At 37.7% G+C, this 22,386-nt stretch overlaps 2 protein-coding genes across 2 annotated transcripts; both read left to right on the top strand.

Annotated features, from left to right (window-relative positions):
* Window positions 1-44: 44 nt before the first annotated feature.
* On the top strand, window positions 45-14,193 carry LOC142975358 (signal-induced proliferation-associated 1-like protein 1). The gene is made up of 15 exons (XM_076118147.1): window positions 45-1,046; window positions 3,075-3,326; window positions 3,575-3,860; window positions 3,986-4,586; window positions 4,674-4,809; window positions 4,890-5,005; window positions 5,089-5,221; window positions 5,552-5,719; window positions 6,026-6,195; window positions 6,465-6,627; window positions 6,808-6,950; window positions 7,265-7,414; window positions 7,771-7,872; window positions 9,554-9,736; window positions 11,124-14,193. The coding sequence occupies exons 1-15, from the start codon at window positions 404-406 to the stop codon at window positions 11,232-11,234; spliced, it is 3,357 nt and encodes a 1,118-aa protein (XP_075974262.1). The 5' UTR covers window positions 45-403; the 3' UTR covers window positions 11,235-14,193.
* Window positions 14,194-16,100: 1,907 nt separating this feature from the next.
* Window positions 16,101-21,351, top strand: LOC142975421 (trypsin CFT-1-like). Its single transcript, XM_076118238.1, has 4 exons — window positions 16,101-16,186; window positions 17,061-17,229; window positions 17,632-17,893; window positions 20,903-21,351. The coding sequence occupies exons 1-4, from the start codon at window positions 16,144-16,146 to the stop codon at window positions 21,224-21,226; spliced, it is 798 nt and encodes a 265-aa protein (XP_075974353.1). The 5' UTR covers window positions 16,101-16,143; the 3' UTR covers window positions 21,227-21,351.
* Window positions 21,352-22,386: the final 1,035 nt, after the last annotated feature.

Below are 22,386 nucleotides of genomic sequence, written 5' to 3'. Positions count from 1 at the left end.
TTCCACAGATTATACAAAATCGTATTATCTGTTTTGAAGTTTTGTATCTGTGGTTTTATGTGGTTGATTGACTTACAAGTTAGTTTTGCAAAAAAATATTTTATTTACTGTTTTAGTTACATTTCAAGTGAATGAAGAATAATTACGTACCAAAAGTGTTAGATTACTTTTACCATGGAACTAGGCACTTTTATATTGTTATGATTATGTGCAAAAATAACTTATTTCATAATTTGCTCGTATGTACTTTTTTTATCCAAGTTGCATATTTTGCTAGCACGTAAGAAACATTGTAAAGAGTTATCGATATCGAATATTCTTCTGTGAACACTGATGATAAGTTGACTTCAACGATTTGTTTTCGTTATTGGAAATGAAGTAAGAAGCTTGAAAAAATAATGCCATGTACGCTCCAGATAATAGAAGAAAGGAAGCCAGAGATGTTATTTATCGTAGTAATTCAAGTCTTGACTTGATATATGCTGAACATCCCTCGGGGAATGGCCTACGACGTGAGTATGGAAGTCACGGGTCAATTGACGTGATTGGAGGAGCCAACGAACGACTGCCCGCAATGGTACATAGCTACAGCGGTGTCGCGGCACCGGACAAACCAACAGGACTCAACCGAACTGTCGACAGAATATCCGACGGTCTTAATACCGACCAAGCTGATGGCCCACAGCCTAGATCAAGTGCTAGTCCAAAACCGCGACTTAAACTTAACAAATTGTGGGGAGGAGCTGCACCCGCGTTGGCACGGCAGCCGCTGGAAGATGGCAATCTTTCTACATTATCAGATGCCAACAAGAGAAAGCAGTTTGCTCATTATGACTGTCAATCACTTATGGCCAACTTGAGTTATGCTGCTGAAATTCGTGGAGCTTTACTAAGTAGAAGACGAAACACTACTACAGGGGCCTCTGCTGCATCATTACTTGCTACTCGTGGACTTCCTCCTGGAGAAGACACTGTACCTGATACTGGGGATGGTAGATCTAATGAATTAATAGAAAGTTGTCCATTCTTCAGAAATGAATTAGGAGGTAAGTCATCTCACACTTATGTTATGATCAATAACCTTTTTCATATGTGGGTATATTATGCTACAACAACAACTATCAACAATACAAAACATTATCTGTATTACCTTTTTGCCTTACTTCTTATTTACTACAAAATAACCATTGTGTCATCTGTGAATCAGGTGACACAAATTCTGTTCTCACAGTTAACATTGTTATTGAAGGAATGAATTATTTATGACTAATACTTATGGTGACATAGAAATGTATAATTGCACATGACATATCAATTAAATGAAATAGGCACAAATCTAGGAGGAAAGTGATTACTTTATGTTAGTGTTGCTTGAAACTATCATGATGGTTAAGTGCATAATTGTACTTAAGTGACAGGATGCTTCCCAATTGCCCATAGACACCATGATAGCCCATTTCCCTCAGTTGATTTCCATAAATGGTTCACTTCAAGAGTTAACAGGAATTTAGTGTTATTTCATTTTGTTTCTCTGAAATAATGTAGCTTATACTTAAACAATTACACACTGAATGAACACACATTCTTCTATGATTAGTGTGCAAACATTTGAACAATTTTAAAGAAAATGTATGGATATTTGCTGTTTCATTGAACTGCCAAATCTCTTAAATTACCTATCTACATATTACCTCTCTATATAGATATTATTATAAATCTCTTTTTTATGTTACCTGATTATCATGTTATCATTTAGAACTGCAAGGAAATATGATTTATATAAAGATACTGAATATCAGATAACAATGATAAATTAACATCATGCACATTCATAACAAATTGAAGTAAACATACAGCCATTACCAATAACTTTATTTAAACTATTGAAGAATTAACATAAACTTTAGTACCCCTTGGATTGCTTGTACTAAAGTATTTCACTAGCCATGGTAGCAAACTAAGTAATTGCCTTATAGTATTTAGATAATAGAAATGCTATACAAATGTTTAAAGTTATAATTTTCACTTTTGAAATAACAATTTGAACTTTTATTCAATAATATTATACTGTCTTGTTATCTTCATTTCTTACTGCTTAATCATAACACTAGTAATTCTAAATTCCATACAACATTTCATACATTTACGCTACCATTCAATAACTTATTCATTAATGCAGTAATAATTGCTGTGCAGCTTAGTCATGCGTTAACATTGTACACTTGGTAACAACACTCACTAGAATATTTCACTGATGTTAGAGTAGTATTACAGGGAATTTAGAATGTTTTCAAACAATTAATCAATATTTTTATGCTATTTGTTTTAGTAAATAAAGAACTTATTCATTTTGGTTTCAATTTCAAACAATTTTTTTTTGATAAACCAGTTTCCGAAACATATTATTTAATGACTTTTGAAACTGACTATTTGAAATGAACTAATAGCAAAACCAATAAAATAGTAACTAAGTTATCTTGTATGTTTTTATGGTTTTTGTATGTGATTGTACTGGCTGCGGTGCAATTATTAACCTTTTTTATTGATACACTTTCATTTATTAAAATAACTTTTCATTCAGGCAATAACAACTATGGGTGAGACCTAGTGTTTTTTACTACTAAATGCTAACATTATTATTTTTACTCTTTTGGTGTCTTTTTCAATGTAATAAATAACTTATAGAACATCAACTAATAAATTAATTAATTAATTAATAAAAATAATAAGTAATTTATAGAACATCAACTAATAAATAAATACATTCATAAATAAAAATAATAAATAACTTATAGAACATCAACTAATAACATCAATGTCAGATGGTAATGATGGTATATACATCTGCATCTGCATTCATTCATTCATGAACTTCGGTTTGACTCTTAGGTCAAATAAATTTCTAATGGGCTTTTCAAAATTATATTACAAGATACTCAATAGTAATCCAGAGTTTGGTAACCTGACCACTTCATTACAGTAAACTTACCCCTGTTATATTATAGGAATAACATTGTTCGCAGGGAAACACCTTCAAACATAACAGACATAATGTTATTTGTCTACCATTCCAGGTGAAGAAGAAAGATGTGTCTCGCTATGTTGGAGAACAGCCCGTGGGGCTATCATAGGCCAGTCCGGTTGCTGGCACCGCCCTCGTGCAGCTTACGGCATCTCTGTGCTAGAGTTTACGCCAGTCACACATACACATTCCGCCCAAACGCATTGGAGAAATGGCTGTCCATTTGCCAGGTCTATTTCCCCACTGCCGATAGAAAGTCAAGATCTTGGGGCTTTGTACTATAGGAACTATTTCTATAATCAACGTAAGTTTATGCGAGCAACCATATTTATTAGTGAGTTTTTTTAACAATTGGTTAGAGATTTAATAAACATTCATTATTGTACCCTGCAATGGATGAGACAAGCGCAGGATCGTAAAAAATGCCTACTAAGGGAGGCCTACTCAACAGTAGGTAGAAATGGGCTGAATAGATAGATAGGTGGATTGTAACTCACAACACTAGTTTAAGTATTATAATTCTTAATAAAAGGTTTTATTAAACATTTCTAGCACATCAAAATTGGTTTGGCATGGATGAAAACCTTGGGCCAGTAGCTATATCTATCAAAAAAGAGCGTGTCGAGCTACGTAGAGGCGGCGGAGATGTATCAGCGCCAGCGACGCAGCTCGCGTGGCAATACCGCCTTATAGTACGAACTTCCGAACTACTCACGCTCCGTGGCTCCGTATTAGAAGATGCTCTGCCAACCACCAAACCCAGTAATAACAGCGCTACTTACAACACTAAAGACGTATTAGAATATGTCACACCTGAATTACAACTTGGTTGTTTACGGTATGTAAAATACTTTCATCATACTCAACAAAACACAATTTAGATTTTATTCACATTTTAGTAGCCTTTTTTATTGCAAATTATTGTTTTATATGAATATTGTCTTATATTGTATATATTTTTAGGCTTGGTATAAACAATGGCGGTGCCGAAGAGCAGCTGTTACGTTTAGATGAACAGTGTGTTACCAGACACTACAAAGTCGGTGTTATGTACTGCAAGAGTGGTCAATCAACAGAAGAAGAAATGTACAATAACCAAGAAGCTGGGCCTGCATTTGTAGAATTCCTTCAAATGTTAGGCCAGACAGTGAGATTAAAAGACTTTGATAAATACAAGGCTGGACTCGATAATAGAACTGATTCCACTGGGTTATACTCTGTTTTCACAACATACCAAGGCTGCGATATAATGTTCCACGTCTCTACAATGCTTCCATACACGCCAAATAATAGACAGCAACTATTGAGGAAACGTCATATAGGCAACGATATTGTAACCATTGTCTTCCAGGAGCCGGGTGCTGCGCCGTTTACACCGCGCAACATTCGTTCACAGTTCCAACATGTTTTTGTTGTAGTTAGGGCTATTGATCCATGTACAGAGAATACTCATTACAGTATAGCTGTAAGTCGTGCTAAAGAAGTGCCTTTATTTGGACCTCCTATTAAGGATGGTGCGGTTTACCCGAAGGGCGAAGCATTTACTGATCTACTTTTAAGTAAAGTAAGTAAACAATATGTCCAAATGCCTTGCAACTTGTTTTATATCGTAATTCCAATAAATTATAAAATGAAATTGTAATATTTTTAGGTAATTAATGGCGAAAATGCTGCAATTCAATCACCAAAGTTTAGTACCATGGCGACGCGTACGCGACAAGAGTACCTGAAAGATTTAGCAAAGAATTATGTGACCGCAACCACTGTGGAAACAGGACAAAAGTTTTGTAAGGGCTCTAAAATTAACCACTTACACATAGTACTATATTTTTTCATAATTTACTAACTTGAGATGTTTTTATTTCAGCTTTATTCTCGTCTCTACTTATGAAGAGTGGTAGTAATTCAACTAACAACACGTTAATAACTCGTATCGACAACTGCACCAATGACGTACTTGTGGGAGGCGCGTTGTGCTTTCATGTGAGCAAACAAAAATAATTTTAAAGAAGTTTTATTATTAGATACTTGTTATTTATAATTTAATATAAATTTAATAATTATAGGTACAAGTGCAAGATGAAGGCGCAGGCGGGGCACTTATAGACTGCATCATGGGCGTATCGGCTGACACCGTGGTATTCGTCGAGGACACCACTCGCCAAATAGTTCTGGTTCTACCCACAAACTCTTTATTAGGTATTTATTCTGCTTTTTTGTTCAGAATTTCCTCTCATTTTTGAGACAGTTATTATTGTAAGATCACTTAATTTGCGTGATAATTATTATATCACTTTTGTAAAGTTTATAGAGTAGAATGTGTGATAGTATACAAGTTAATTATTATTTATCCAGTCATTGGGGCAGTCAGAATGGTTGGGCTGTCTTACATCCTATCTAATACGATATATCTGACATTCACTAGATAGTAAAGACTACATCTCTCACTGTCACCCTATTGAAAAGTTTATATGACTTTCTAACAGCAAGTTCGTAAGCGGTTCGTTCTCACATGTATTTCTCCCTCAGGTTGGGTGGTGAGCGGTGGGTGGACACGCGTGTACTACCACCGCGGCGAGAGCGTGCGCGTGCGAGCCCGCGGCGACGCGCTACTGCGGCGCCTGCGCAGTGTCGCGCCGCCGCACGCTCACCTGCTGTCTGAACTGTCACTGGAGCGAGGTGCTGCGCCGCAACTCGGTAAGTGACCACGTCACACGTTTGTTCTATCAACTCTGATCGAAAATTTCAACTTTAATCTTCGTAGCCATCTGCTGATACGTTATTAAAACGGCTACTAATGTATAGGTACCACCCTCATGGTGTCATTTGTTATATATTCACTTGTAATTGCGTACAATTTTCTTTACCGATTTGTTTAACCCAAAAGACCTTCAGTGTAAGATAATCTGTAACATCTTTGTCAGAAAACGCCTTCTGAAAATTATTATTTTAAAAACAAGTTTTAGTGCTTCTCTTGCTTAAAAATGTTTTATATGTGTGTAGGGTTCCACGTACAGCCGGACGGGCTGGTAACATTGGTTGAAGCAGGTGGATGTGCAGCTCGCGCAGGTGTGAAAGCAGGTGCGCGCCTACTGGAGGTGTGCCGCGCCGCTGTGGTAGCGTTGCACCACGACCAACTCGTCGATCTGCTCAAGACCTCAGATCCTGTCACCGTTAGTATCACCACCACTATACCAAATAAATGAACTATTTACCGTACTTACAAAAAATAAGGAAATTGCGTCGCGTATCCTATTTTAAGAAATTATCGAACCAAGATTGTTGTATACCCCGGAAGGTGAAATGGTTATGGTAGTAACATACTCCCTTGAATCCCCATATAAAAATATTGTCATTAACAATATGATAACTTTTCGCCAATATTCTCATGATTTAATGTTTTCTGGTGAACAATAGTAAACATTTTATTTTATGTATGCAGGTGACGGTTACATTTGCCTCAAGTCCGAAATGTCCATGCGACTCAGCGGCAGAGGAGTGGGCGCCACTAGCTCGCGCTGACGCACAGCAGCCCGGCCGACCACGCCGCGCTTACGAGCGGGGACACTCACCTCCACGCTCTGACAGCTCCGGCTATGGCACTGGTAACAACACCTTACTATAACAGTATCTTAAATATGTGTTCTGGAATTAAAATGTGTTTTTGGCGATAGATTTGCTATTTTGTTTCAAACATCTGTAATTAGGGCCTAATGGATCTCTTCCGTGAATGAGCGTATACGGGCATGTACCTACATGGTTGTAACATATTATTGCGTTCGCAGGCGGGTCGTGTCGCAGCGGTCGTCGCTCGGCGGCCACGTCGCCGGCGCCGGACGCGGCGCTGCGGCGGCGCTCCCACGACGACGCCGCGTCGCCGCGACACGCGCGACACAAGCGCGCCTCCGCCAACACCTCCTCGCTCACCGTGAGTAGCTCATACCACTAGTATTTATTCTAATGCTTAAGTTGTAGTATCGGTGGTATAAAGAATAAATAAAACGCTTCAAGATCAATTCTAGAATACCTTTTATTGTATTTCTTCCTTATATTCTTTTGAGAAATTTTCACTCTTCTGTGATTCACAGACAGTGTCAAAAATATTGATTTCAGCCGGTTACAGCTCTACTACTGTTGTTATATTTTAGCGAACTACAGATATCTTGCCATAAATCAACCGAGATGTGTATTTAGTTATATGTGCTATAGAGTCGTTACTTGGTTCAATGACACTGTTCGTAGGAGGACTTAATACGTATGATGGATGCTGAGATGGGAGAAGGCCGAGGCTCGGGGGGCGGCACGCCCGGCGCAGCACCATTGCCTCTACCGGACGCCGCCGCACTTGACTGGGCTGCGCTTGTTCACACTGCCACCAGAGCTATGCTGCAGGTGTGATTTTTACTATTTTTTACCTATAAGACGTGTGTGACGCAATCGGTACTGTATCTGATTGCCGATCATGAGGTCTCTGCTTCGATTTCCTGGTTGGGACAAAGTATTATCGGCTTTTTTTACAAACAATTTAATTTACAAAAAAAATCTTAATAGTAGCTCGGAGTTAAGTAACTTGTCTGGTAAATGGCAATAGGCTCGCACAAATTGAACTAACAATGCTAATGGTTAAAGTTTTATACACCTCTACCTTAAAAATAATTATACATGTTATAATATGAATGGTAGTAGTAACTGGCATACGTCACTTTTCAGCGCTATAATAACATCTAAAATATAATATTTGTTATTAGATCTGTGAGGAGCACCCTTACCCATCGATGGACAACTCTGATCCTTCGCTGGAGACACTGAACAACGAACCCACCTCAGACAATTGGAATGACGTCACTGTGGTAAGATAACGTTATTATCTATACTAATCTATAGTATGAAACAAAATTGAAGTTGAGTTTAAGCGTATCTGTAACAGTACCTTGTTTCTTGCGATAACTGATTGACGCAACTCATGGAGCGAAATACGGCGTACTGTTTCTTTCAGATCTTTGTGATGCTAAACGGATTTTAGTTTGAACTAATCTTGTAATAAGCTTAGTCTAAGTTGCTCTATACGGTATACCACTTTTGAGTGGATGTTAGCCAGTGAATATACAAGCCCTCATAGCCTCGCTTTCCGGTCGGCAAACGATCCGTGATGGCGGCAATGATTAACGGTTGATGCGGTCTTTCCATAGATCGCTGACCGCTTAATGGTAATGGAACTGAGCGTCTTTGCGGTTCGTCTTCACGTTAAATCAGTCCCGGGAATTTTCCGGATAACAGTCGTAAAGTCACGTTTGACAACGGACTGTTGGGCGACTTGAAAAGTTTTGACCCTAGGTTGATCAATAACCGTAGCTAAGCATACAATAAGAGAAAAAAGTGATTATGCACATGGTTAGTTTTTCAAGAATTAAATCAAGGATTGAAGCTAATTATATTACTAAAGTATTAGGGGCTTTATGTAGGCTCCTAATCCGACCCAGGCTTTAGATGTTAATCTGTGTCACACGGTTAGATTAACGTACAAGGTTTATATGAATCGTGTCACGTCAAAGATATAATTGATATTTATTTCTGCTATCTATATCTACTACATATTAATCTATTTGTGTTTGGTAATGAGGTAGAAAAAGTACGTTGGACATTATTACCATAAAGCTAATCAATTAACCCATTAATATCCAATGCTGGGCAAAGGTCTCCTCACGTAATGAGGGAGGAGTTGGGCCTTGAGTCCACCACGCTGGCCAATCCCCGATTGGAGACTTTGCAAAGCTTCGTGGTCCGTTTTTAAAGAACTCTGCAAGGTTGCATTCCATCACGATGTTTTTCTTCACCGTTGGAACCAGTGATAATTCTTTTTAATACTCACATAACTTCTAAAACTCATCGATTTGTTGCCTCGGGTACGAACCCCCGACCACTTGCCTGGGAGGCGCAAATTAAACCACTTGGCTATTATTGCTGGCATATGTATGAGAAATGTTTATTAACTAGACTTGAACAAGAACTAGAAAAATTATATTTTTAACTGACGACCGAGGGCTCAAACAGTTCCTAGTTTTTTAATAGATAACGTGATTTACTTATAAATGACATTAACTGAGGAAATCAGAAAACGTAATAGATAATCGTTTAATTATTATTTATCAGACTGAGAAGGAAACTGCCTTGGGAATTTTAACGTGTTTGAATGATGCAATGTTGTATACAGGGTGGTATTTTTAAAATATATATCTGCAGCCATAACAACTGTCGCTAAAATGTAAAAAACCCTACAAGTCCTATTATTATTATGAATGCGAAAGTTTGTATGAATAGATATATAGCTGTTTGTTACTCTTTCGAGAAAAATCTTCTGGACGGATTTCGATGAAATTTTTATACACATAGTTTATAACCTAGATTAACACATAGATGATAGAATACTGTCAATCCCAGAAATCTTATCACATAGAAGTCACTGGCAGAAGCTAGTCCTAACATAAACAGGATTGCCAAATAGTATTAAAACATGTACATAATAATTAACAGGCAAACGAGTCTAGTCCGGGCACTCCGAGTGCTGGGGGCGGTACTACAACGAGCGCAGGCGGTGGGACAGTGGCTGGCGGTGCTCCGGCCCCGAGCTGCGGCTGCGGACTGGCGGCGAGAGTCGCGGCGCTTGAGGCCGACGCCGCCAGCGAGCAGCGACAACGACACCAGCTCGAGGAAGAGGTACAGCTTATGATAGACATTGTGTATCTGAATATATGTAACTCAAAGGTGACTGACTGACATAGTGATCTACCAATTGCCCTGTAATTTTATATGAAAGTAGATGTTATGACGTAGGCACCCGTTACTAAACGATTTTGATCAATTCTACCCCCAAGAGGATAAATAGGAGATGAAAGTTTGTATGAAAATTTTGTCTTCTCTGTCACAAATCACGCTCACAAAGTTACGGGCAAATGCTAGTTCTTCAGTAAATTATATCAACGCGCCTTAATGTTTAGTTAATGATAATATTAGGAGTCTGAATTTAAACAATGTACTGAATATACTTTGAGTATCAAATTAACAAATATTGGCCCCTGGTGTATGTGTGTGTAACTTCCGGAGAGTTAGGACTTGTTTTTGAGGTTGTAGTATATACTCTACGTTATTATTTCTTTTGGATTATACTTCATCAGTCATACGTCTTATATTATACGCGTGCACGTACTTATACGACATCGTGATACAGGCGTGTACCCGTATCAATATAGAGAACATGATAACGAGGTCATACGCACCGAGTATACCTTCGGTGTGAAAGGGTGCTAAACTCGCAAACAGGGACTTTACTACTTGAAATAATAAATAAAACTACTTATATATATATTTATTTAGCTTTGAGATAAAGTTCATATCCCGCTTTGGATAAATTTGCTTGTTGGATATTTTATTTGGTCTTTTCTATGTGTCTATTGTTAAAACCAAAAATAAGTAGGGCTTACTTGCACGAGAAGTCAATCGACCTTAATCATAAACTTGACCCACATGTACTAGTAAAACCTTGAAGAAAAGATTGTATCAGTCTGTTATGAGTTTTAACTATCGTTTTATCTTGTATATACATATTGATTATGATTGATTCATTGTTGTAAAGTAAATTCGTCATCAAAATAATACGGTGTTTACGGTAAAAGCGTTTGCACACGACGTTTTTTTACGTTTATTTAATGAGCTGAGCTGGCAACACGCGTTGAACGCAAGTAACCATTCCTGTGTGCTCGCCATTTTGTATTTTCGTTATGAAGACATCCACAACGATTGGCTATTTTTTTTTTTGTTAGCAGAACACCTGTCGCGAAATCAAAGATAATACGCTCATTGCAATCATATTAAAATAACACCGTATGTAAAGAATCTTATTGTATAAGTTAAACCCTTAATCCGGAAGTTTCGATGTCAAGGATAAACAAGACGTAATTATAATGTACTTACTACAGAAGCAGATAAGTCAGTCAGAAACAAGAGACTTAATATTATCGACGTATTAATTACCGGGATTTAGATACGAGTAATTAACTCGTATATTTGTGGGAGCTGGTAACAGATTATGTATCTTGTGACGTAGGTTCGACGTCTGCGGCGGCACAATGCTCGGCTGCGCGAGGAGTCGGCGCGTGCCGTGTGGCAACTGCGACACTTCACACAGTGGCTGAAGAGGACCGTCGACCGACAGTGACCCGTTCACTCACAAGTAAGAGTAGTAAGGTATCAGACCTTACTACTCGAACCAAACACTACAGAGAGAAACACCAATGGAAACCTTCAGATCGACACTACATTGTACCATGAAAACTGTTTATATTCAACTTTTCTCGATCAATCTGAATTTTGCATATAAACATCGAGATTACACAAATGAGTAATGCCTTGAGGTTTAAGTATGGTAGCTATTTACTCATGATTAACTTCTCGGGTAAGGAAACTGTTTCAATTATTAAATTATTCTTATGAAGATATATACTATATAGTATATCAATTATAATGTTAAACATGCGCTATGTCTTATGAATTTCGTGCCTTTTCCGTGCTTCACGTGAAGCCTTTGTTTTGGCGTAAATTTTACGTAATATGTTGGTATTAGTATAATTATTATATTCATAGATTAGTTTGTTATTATTACTATATAATAAATATAATTATGCTGCTCGTAGTTGAGGTTAATGTCTCAATTAAATTGACGTATTTAGATACACTTTTAAAGGTAAGCCTCGTTTCTTATTTATATGTATTATGTAAAAAATCGGACAAGTTGAACGTTAATGGGTAACATATTTATTTATTACCGTATGTTTATCATATAAAATATTGATACTACGTAGGCTTTAACTTATTGTTTACTCTTGATCACTACTGTTAGACTAGTTGTAAGGGAACAGAAGATGTAACGTGAACACCAATTATTATAGGTAATGGAACAAGTCGTGTGCTCAGTGGGATTGTTATTTAATGTTTGCTATAATCTAAGTTTACACGTATTATTATATTATTGAGCGCATAAGCAGCTTGCAGCCCGCTAGCACCCGACTTGGTGATTAAAATAAGTTGTACTGGTAATAGCAATACTGTTGAATGTATTGCCACTACTCGTATATAGTTATAGTAGTGTAATCCTTATTATAAACAGACTTGAAACCTGCCAAATATTAATACAATAAGAGAAAAAGCGCGTTAGCACAAATATTACTCGTGTAATAATAAAACCTAGATAACGTTTACGCCAGTTGCACTTAATGTTACATGAAATTACATATACCTGCTAAAGTACCTATACATTTCTGAAATTTCAATTCCGTACATTTATTTACAAATACATGCGAAATTTGTGAATCGGTTTATTTACGATAATCCAAACATTATCCAGCATCAACTTCATTGTACTTTGTGTAAATATGAGTCTCATGGATTAGGTGTAATCACCAACAAAGCTTTATTAGTTTAGGTTATCATAGTCTTTATTTTTACGTATTGTGAACGGGAGAGACTTAAGAGAATGTTGTGAGCTTGTTAATATCGATGTTAGTACATATTTCAACAAATATGCGATCCGAAATATACAACGAAACCAAATGTTAGCATTTATTTTGGTTTCGACTACTAGTAGTTGCTGCCTTTTCTAAAGATATACAAAATAACGATGCGTCACTGTCTTCAAAATCTATTCTAATTCAGACTTATTGATTTTAAGCCACTTTTTTATTATTTCATTTAGACATACCTACGAATAGACACGTACGTAAGCTGAGACATGCATAAAATTAATAAAATACTATAGAACTTTTATCACAAGAAAAGATTTTTGTGAAGATCCATTTTTCAAACGACCCCAAACTATATAACTCTACGATAAGAATAGATGATAATTTCGAAGATATTGTATTCCAGTTATGGGCCTAATTGAGACTACAAACATAAAGGATGGCAGCTTAAACTTTTCTTATATAATTTGATTAAATACGGTACGTAAGTATGAAATCGTTTTCGGTATTGGAGTGAGAATTAATGTTGACTGTAAACAGTAAAGTTATTTGGTAGTCATCGTTTTTTGTAATACTTTTTGTTTAGATCGTTTTGCTAAAATCAAGAGCATAGAAAGTCTGTTAAGAATTTATTTCGGTTTACAAATTTAAACGAATTGTTACTTATGGTTTTAATAAACCTTATAATTTGGTTTTTAGTTCCGATTGCGACTAGATATGATTATAACAATAAATTATAATAAAGTACACGTGCTTTTTGTAAAATTACGAATTACTTGGTGTATTCATTACTGCGCATTATGAAAGAGACTGTATCCATCGGCCTTTCTAAGTTGTTGATTTAGAGCTACGTTTAAAAAATACTGTTGATATTAAGTAAATAAAGATTGAGCTGATTTTCTTGTTACAATATTACATTTAAAAGAATAGTTTAAACATTTTGTGTCACAGTTATTATTAAAAAGCTGAGTTTTAGAGGACTTTTTATATGTCTGTGCTTGAATAAATTATGTTATACGTATACAAAGATGACAGCTAAAATCGCCTATTTTTTTTATAAAATGTTACTGTGGGTACTAAACAAAATATTTCCGAATTGATATATAAGTTGTACGTGTTTAAATAAGTTTTTCCCACCACTCACTTTTAAGGTATACCTAAGTTATTACGTGTTCACCGGGCGGCTAGTACAGGCTTTGTCAAAATACTAACCCTCTTATTCATAAAAAGATATGAACTTATGAAAGGCTTACAAAGTGTTTTGTTTCTTTCACTCCTTAGCGAAATGAAAGAGAGAAAACACATTGTAGTAGCTTTTTAACTAAAATAGGTTTGTTTATGAATAAGACGGTTAATTGTGATTAAAAACAGTACATCACAAACCATGACATGAAGCTAATTATTATTTTAACCGACTTCGAAAATGAGGTTCTCAATTCGACGCGTTTTTTTTTATTTGTTCAAATTCTGTACCAGTCTTAATGTAACAATGCCTATGTTATGTAATTTTTACTGATAGGTAAGTAACCAAAGCGATTACTGTTAACCTCCATGTTTTTTAAATTTGGATTGTTTCCTCGTAACAGCTTGAAGGTTCAATTATTTATAGATATAATTTGTATGTATTATAAAGGACATTCCAATAAAACACATTATACTTTAAAATTGATTTTATTATTTGTACAAATCCTTTAGTTATTAGTGTTTACAACAGCGAACATACAAAAATTTTATAACTTAAATTTTAATGTATACATTCTTAAGGTAAGCAAAATGAGAAATCTGAATTAAATACTTACTTTTATAGCCATTTTCCTAGCACTAAATGACGTTTATAAGTTTTCAAACCACTCTAGGATATAAGGCTTCTGTATTCATATAAACGTTAATCTTCGTAATTAAGACCACTGTGTGTGTTTCATTCACAAACGTAAATGTAATGTCCCAATATAGATCAATTAACACGTATATCCGATCGATATGTATATCGCAAAATCAGATCTGGAAAACCCAAAGATATGAGTGTCCGGGTTTTTCCTAAACAAATTTAGGTAATCGACGGTAGCAGATCGCTAATCGCTAAAGCTTTTACAATCTATTTAGAACTTTATCAAACTATTGAACTGTAAACAATTACCCACATCATGATTAACAGGAAAAACAGTAGCAGATTGCAATATAAGTCGTGTGCTAACACTAATCCCATGACAAATTACTTGCTGTGATTATAATGAGGCATAATAAAATTTACAATATATCCGTTGTCGATTGTGTTAACATTGTGCGATTAAACCATATACCTAATTGATACATACATACACAAAAGCACGCCTTTTTCCATAAAATGTGGGCAGACACCAAAGAACGCCACTTGGTACGATCCTCACAAACTTCCCATGCCTCATTTACGTCGAAGAAGCTTATACTTATATTTGCCTTTAAAGCATTTTCTTTTCAGTTTTTAGCTAAGTTTAAGCTATTAACGTAGAATGACCAATGTTGTTTAGCAAGCCAAGGCGTCTATCACTTTTTAAAGTTATTACGTTACTGAGTGCGGTTGTTAGAAAAGCATTCATGTACAAAAATAAAGAGCCGCTCCTCAGATTCAGTTAATTTGTTATTGCAATTTTAGTCACTATTCTTATTTTCCTTTGTAAAATGACATGTAATCTTCCTAATTTTAGAACCCAGTTGTATTTTTGTATGTTCTTGTATTTTCCCAATGTCGTAATGAATTTGATAAAAAATAATTACTGCTGGAAAAGCAGGGTTATTTGTCATCTCACACGCCATTAACTCGCCAGATCGGGCGAGATGGCACAATTTCGATTAGTCATTGCTGATTTGGTACATCATACATTGATCAGTGTTTACAGACAAGCGGCGTCTACAACTTCTTTCGCGTGGAGTTTAATTTTCCCGTTTTCGCAATATTTTTTATTGCTGCTCCATTCCTCAATAAATGAATTATTCAACACAAAAATATTTTATCAATTTAGTAGTTCCTGAGATTAGAGATTCAAACAAACAAACTTTCATATTTAAATTATAGACATTATACATAAATGTTTCATAGACATGGGATAGGTCATTAAACTCGCTTAAACTATACCCACTACGGGTAGGTATTATATAGGTTACGCGAGTTTTGCGGCGCAATTTAAATAGTTACGCGGCAATTTTTTTTACTCACCTGATCATTATCATTAAAAGCTGAAAGCTACACGGAGCTTTCGAGCGCCTCAGGCGCTATTTCAATGTGAGGAAAAAATACAGCCTTACCCAGAAATTTCGTCATAACGATCTTATCCAACGAGACCACACTTACACTACTAATTACTTGAACGACCGAGGAGTAAATAATTATCTCTAATCTAGGAAAGCTTAAGATTATATGAGCTATAGGTATACCTACCTCTTAATAGGTATTAGGTACTTATTAATTAATGGATTGACTATGACAGATTGAGTTCAGTAATTATTTTTGTGATAATTTTTTATCATTTATCTAAAATTTGAACGGATCTATTTAAGATAACGATATCAAACCCTTAGTATATAAACGGCAACGATTAGTTCAATGCTGTAGTGGTGTCAGTGATCAGCACAATGCGCGCCATAGTCCTATTAGCCCTTGTGGGTACCGCTTTTGGTAAGTGACTTTCCCTCCGTCATATTTATCCCTTTTGTTCAGAGACCGGACAACCCCGCTTTAGAGCTAAGCCTTTGGATTGGGTAACCCATATTAGGGGTCACTCATATCGCAGTGTTACCCTTTATTCGAGTTACGTCCGCGAAACCCAGTGTAGGGGTTAACCCCTTCAATGACTTAAGCCATTGAAGAGGTTACCTTCCCGAAAAGCTTTTTTTCGTGTTACCCTGGGTTACCCAATAAACTTGAGCTGCATGGTGGGGAGTTACTTGCACCCGTGCGGCGGCGCCTCATTGCTAAAAATAAGATGCTTGCATAAAGAGTGCATATTACAATTTCATCAGTCGGAATGGGTTACAGTGTTACAGTGTTACAGGAGGTTTAAGGGGTAACCCGTTCATGACGGGTTAACTACACCCGTTCGAAGGTGAAACATGTATGATAGGGTTTTTTTTAAGCGCTTAAAAATCCCATTCAACGAGTATCCGGCCGGTCCCTGCTTTTGTTACAAAATTTCGTTTTTTATTAACTTAGCTACCTACTTATCACGACTGGAATCAAATTTAATAGTCTACAAACTTAGCTTCTCCGGCTTTCGAGATAAACGGCCGCATTTGTTCGTAACAAATTTGAAAGTAAATCCCTAAATATCTCAGTTATCATGTTAATCTGAGAGAGATATTTCATTTCATCTTTACATACAGCTATATACTATGGTAATGTACCCGGAACAAGAACATTTAATAATTAAACATGAGGTGAACAAAATAACTTTCGGGTTCTACCAGAAAGGGCGTTCTGATATTATTTTTTATAGGTTCCCAATCCAGTGTATTCATTATACTTATGAGTAATTAACTATTGTTATTTACAGCGGTTCCCCAAAAAATCAACCGTATTGTGGGTGGTTCCGACACAACTGTGGAGACCTACCCCTATATGGCTAACATGCAGTACGGATTCTTCGGCTCATGGTTCTCGCAGGCTTGTGGTGGCTCCCTGATCAATGCAGTCTCTGTTCTCTCAGCTGCCCACTGCTTCGAGTAAGTTATGTTTATTAATATAATCCATGGTATCCAAGGTACTATGCCTATACTACTATAGTAGTGACTCTTTAGGAATGCATGATATTTTTTTTCTGGTAAATTCATGATTTTTTTTTATCAAGAAATTGAAATTATGTCAGTTATTCCAAAGGCCGATTGATTTCTTGTTAGACAATCGTCGCTTTAGAATTAACTCGGACATGCCTTGATTGCTTGACTTATCCTGTATGTAGCCTGTATTGTTTGACAGTACCTACGTGAAAAACCAAATTGCTGATTTAACTCAATTTTAATTTCTAACAACCTGTCATATGGGTTATCAATCATCATGTGTATCTAACATAAATCCGCGCATATAAAATGTCTTAACAAAAATAAACAATACAAACTTTTTTTTAGTGGTGATCCAGCGTCGTGGTGGCGTGTGCGTCTCGGTACCTCTCTGAGATCTTCGGGCGGCGACATTCACAGTGTAGCCCGTATTATCATGCACGAGCAGTACAACCCTCCCAACAAACCCCTTGACGCTGATGTCGCTATCATCCGCCTCAGCACCCCCGCCGTGTTCTCCAACAGCATCGGTGTCGCTCGCATCGCTGGACCCAACTATCAACTCCCCGATGGCACCTCAATCACTGCTATTGGATGGGGCACTACATCGGTAAATATTCTAACTACATAATATTGTATACCTTTGAATACTAATAATATTCCAACACTAGCTGACCCGCGCAACTTCGCTTGTGTCACATAAGAGAGAATCTATACTAATCTATACTAATAGTTAACTATCATCAACATAATGACAGATGAAGATATAACGCATAGCGAAGAAAATCTCATCAAGACGTCAAGGGCTGAATGGAACACAGCCAGGAAAATAGTAGATGGGAACCTTCTGAAATGGGCAATTGACAGCTTTAAGCCCTACAAATCACCAGGACCAGATGGTATATACCCCATACTCCTACAAAAAGGCAGCAATGTGTTAATACCACACTTGGTGCGTATTTACAGAGCATGCCTAGCCTATGGCCATATACCAAAACTATGGTCAAAAGTGAAAGTAGTATACCTGCCTAAACCGGGAAAAACAAACTACGAAGATGTTAGGTCATATCGACCCATCAGCCTTACATCGTTTCTACTTAAAACGATCGAAAAGCTGATTGACAAACATATAAGAGACGGACCTTTAAGAAACAATCCACTCCACGATAGGCAATGTGCTTATCAACAAGGGAAATCGACCGAAACAGCTCTTCATCTAGTGATAGAACGAGCAGAGGCAGCACTGGAAAGCAAAGAAATATGCGTGGCCACCTTCATAGATATAGAAGGGGCCTTTGACAGAACCACCTTCGAAGCTATCCAAGATGCTGCTTTAAAACATGGCGTGAACCCAACCATCTGCAGATGGATCGGGAATATGCTGCAAAACAGAGTTATCAGTTCCACGTTAGCTGGCGATACAATCCACATCAAAACAACCAGAGGCTGCCCACAGGGAGGGGTGCTGTCGCCTCTGCTGTGGAGCCTAGTGGTCGATTCGCTAATGAAAGAACTGAACACAGGACCATTCTACACGGTAGGTTACGCAGATGACCTAGCCATTATGGTCAACGGAAAAATTCCGACGATCGTCTCGCAGTTGTCACAAGAAGCGATCAAAATAGCAGAAAGATGGAGCAGAGAAAACCACCTATCCATCAACCCTAGTAAAACCACCACGATGTACTTTACTAGGAAAAGAGACCTCAAAAACTTCAAAAGCCTAAAGATGGCAGGAGAAGAATTACAATGGTCGACACAGGTCAAATACTTAGGACTCATACTGGACAAAGATCTGACCTGGAAAAAACACCAGGAGCATATAACCAATAAATCCTTAAGAATTTTTGGCATGCTCAGGAGGGCCTATGGCAAAACATGGGGACTCCAACCAAAGGTACTATACTGGATCTACACAATGATGATCCTACCCATCATCAAGTATGGAAGTGTAGTATGGTGGCCAAGAACCAATAAAGAGACATGCAAGAAAGCGCTCAGCACAATCCAAAGGGTTGCCTGCATGTCTATAACAGGTGCCTTCAGAACAACACCAACGGCGGCAATGGAAACCTTACTTGGAATCACTCCATTGCACCTTACAGTCCAAAGAGAGGCAATCAATGCGTTGAAAAGACTCAAAGATGCAAACCTCGGGACAAGGAAGATGATGACGTGCAACCATACAAACATGGGCATAAAACCTCATCTAAAAGAGATGCTAGATATGAACTCTGACAAAATACAGACAATACTAGTCACTCACAGAAACTTTAAGATGACGATTCCGACGAGAGAAGAATGGAGTCAAGGTCTCTACACACAAACCAAATCGAGACAGATATGGTACACCGATGGCTCCAAAATGCAGAACGGCACAGGAGCAGGCGTTCACTCGGAGGACTGCAGCATAAGCACTAGCCTAGGCAGATATGCTTCAGTCTTCCAAGCAGAAGTACACGCAATCATCGAATGCACCCAAGAGATTATAAAACGAGATACAAAAAATCGCGACATTTATATACTCAGCGACAGTCAAGCAGCTATTAAAGCTCTCTGCTGTTTTAAGGTCAATTCGGGACTTGTACTGAATTGCATAAAGAACCTGAACAAGGTAGGTCGTACAAACAACGTTAGGCTAGTTTGGGTACCAGGCCATGCGGGCATAGATGGGAATGAGAAAGCTGATGAACTTGCACGGAAAGGATCAGAATCACTCCCAATAGGTCCAGAACCAATAATTGGACTACCTGATGCGACAGTCAAACTGGCAATAACCAACTTCACCAGGGACCAGCATCTGAAAGAATGGAAAGCCATATCTGGACTAACCCATTCGAAACTGTTCATAAATAACGTCAACAAAAGCTGGAGTAATAACCTAATAAACCTCAGCAAAGACAGCATCAAGAAAATACTTGGTGCTTTCACAGGACACTACGGCACGAACTACATGTTAAACAAAATAGGTGCCATAGATGACCCCAAATGCAGGCACTGCAATGAAGAAGCAGAAACCATGAAACACATACTGTGCGAGTGTGATGCTTTAGGAAGGAAAAGAATGGATCTTCTAGGATGCGGTTACCCTAAACCAGAAGACTACAGGCTGCTTCCGGTGGGGTGCATAGCAAAACTGATAAGTTTTGCCCTGCCCCCCAACGTCTAGAGCAGCAAAGGAGGGGGTGACACAAAGGATCAGGAATGGTCGAAGTGTCAGCCAGTCATTAACTGGCACCCCCACCCCTAAGATAAGATAAGATAAGATACTAATAGTTTGTTTGTTTGTTTGTTTGAACGCGCTAATCTCAGGAACTACTGGTCCGATTTGAAAAAATATTTCAGTGTTAGATAGCCCATTTATCGAGGAAGGCTATAGGCTATATATCATCACGCTACAATAGGAGAACAGTAACAGTAAAAAAAAGTTACAAAACCGGGGAAAATTATGACCCATTCTCTCTTATGTGACGCAAGCAAAGTTGCGCGGGTCAGCTAGTATTGTATACATACATACCTTTGAATACTAATACTATTCCAACATTTGATGTCGATAGCAATACAAATAGACAACCTACTTTTAAAACTATAATGTTAAATGACAATTATTCATTTTCAGAGCGGTGGTCTGCCTTCCGAGCAGCTGCAACATGTCGACATCGACACTGTAAATCAGGACCTGTGCGCGGAACGTTACGCTTACCTGAAGACCCTGCCCGGATACGACCGCTGGCCCGACATCACTGACGGCATGTTGTGTGCTGGTATCTTGAACGTCGGTGGCAAGGACGCCTGCCAGGGTGACTCTGGTGGCCCCGTCGCTCACAATGGAGACATCGTTGTCGGTGTTACTTCCTGGGGTTTCGGATGCGGTGACGCTTTCTACCCTGGTGTTCTCGCCCGCGTTTCTTACTACAGTAACTGGATCGTCGCTAACGCATAAGTTATTAAGTTAATAAGTAACTAGTTACTTGTCTCATAACACGAATCATAATATTTGAAATATGTTGCGCAGTACGTACGGGAGTATAATAATATAATGTACATAATAAACAATAACATCAGAAATATGGTTTTTCATGTTAACAATCAAATCAGATAAAAGTTTAAACATTAAAACAACACTCAGTGGTGCGCTGTGCCTATTGGATCGAGCAATGCTTTAGTATTTATTTAATGAAAATGATCGTTCGGTCTAGGCACTAGTGTTATAAAGCCGGACAGAAATGTCTTTGAGAAATGTCGGATCCAAGAGCTATAACCAATCTTTAGCACCATACCTATGATTAGTTTAAGGTACAAGCTGTTAATGTATACAGTTAAAAGACGGATCGCTATAGTTACATATTTTTATTAGAAGAAAATCGGTACCTAGTTCTAAGTGGCGGAAGATACAGTATTTCTAGCTAGAGTGGTCCCTTAGCGCCGGTGTCTCACAAGATCGTCTACGCCCAATATACCCTAATGATAGTCAGGTACAAGTAGCCGTGCTTACCGATGACGTCTAACTCACCTGACTGTCTTCACGAAAAGGCCGGTATCCACACTGCACGCCACTGAAAGCGTTAATTCACTAGCTCTCCAAATAAATATACGGTCAACATCACTTTTTATTCGAGACTGACACACACAGGTAATTTTTGAGTACTTATTATGAATCTACCAACAGGTTTTACCCCATTTTAAGTAGATATGGAACAGATAGACGTACAGATTAAGTTGACTCATTATTATAATGTAATAATTTTTAATCGTTTACAAAAAATATACCTTCAGATAAAGATATCAGATTTTTTTTATAAAAGGCCAACCAAAGGCACGCTGATGAACTAGTGTCATCATTTCTTTGCAGTCTGCGCTATGCAGTTAAAAAACTGCTGCTAAAACAAACCGCTGTTGCATTCATATTGTAGGAATGTTACACAAACTAAAAGTATCCACGGTTTAGCGACCAGAGCGTCACATACCCGGTCTAGATCTTGTAAGGCATCTTCACAAAATCTGCTACGCACAGTACACCGACGGTATCGCAGTGATTATTCAGGCACAACCAGCCATGCTTATGGACGACACTGCGCCTAACTCACCTGTCTCCACAAAAGG

The sequence above is a fragment of the Anticarsia gemmatalis genome, chromosome 9 (assembly GCF_050436995.1).
Source record: "Anticarsia gemmatalis isolate Benzon Research Colony breed Stoneville strain chromosome 9, ilAntGemm2 primary, whole genome shotgun sequence".
Lineage (NCBI taxonomy): Eukaryota > Metazoa > Arthropoda > Insecta > Lepidoptera > Erebidae > Anticarsia > Anticarsia gemmatalis.
The sequence above is the reverse complement of the archived record's forward strand: the minus strand, read 5'-3'. Positions and strand labels throughout refer to the sequence as shown.

Excerpts from the sequence above, each read along its gene's own strand:
- LOC142975358 (XM_076118147.1), top strand. The coding sequence starts at position 404 with ATGTACGCTCCAGATAATAGAAGAAAGGAAGCCAGAGATGTTATTTAT. Across the intron at positions 6,196-6,464 it reads AGACCTCAGATCCTGTCACC|GTGACGGTTACATTTGCCTC; the intron begins GTTAGTATCACC and ends TTATGTATGCAG. Across the intron at positions 7,415-7,770 it reads CCACCAGAGCTATGCTGCAG|ATCTGTGAGGAGCACCCTTA; the intron begins GTGTGATTTTTA and ends ATTTGTTATTAG.
- LOC142975421 (XM_076118238.1), top strand. The coding sequence starts at position 16,144 with ATGCGCGCCATAGTCCTATTAGCCCTTGTGGGTACCGCTTTTG. Across the intron at positions 16,187-17,060 it reads CCTTGTGGGTACCGCTTTTG|CGGTTCCCCAAAAAATCAAC; the intron begins GTAAGTGACTTT and ends TGTTATTTACAG. Across the intron at positions 17,230-17,631 it reads TCAGCTGCCCACTGCTTCGA|TGGTGATCCAGCGTCGTGGT; the intron begins GTAAGTTATGTT and ends ACTTTTTTTTAG.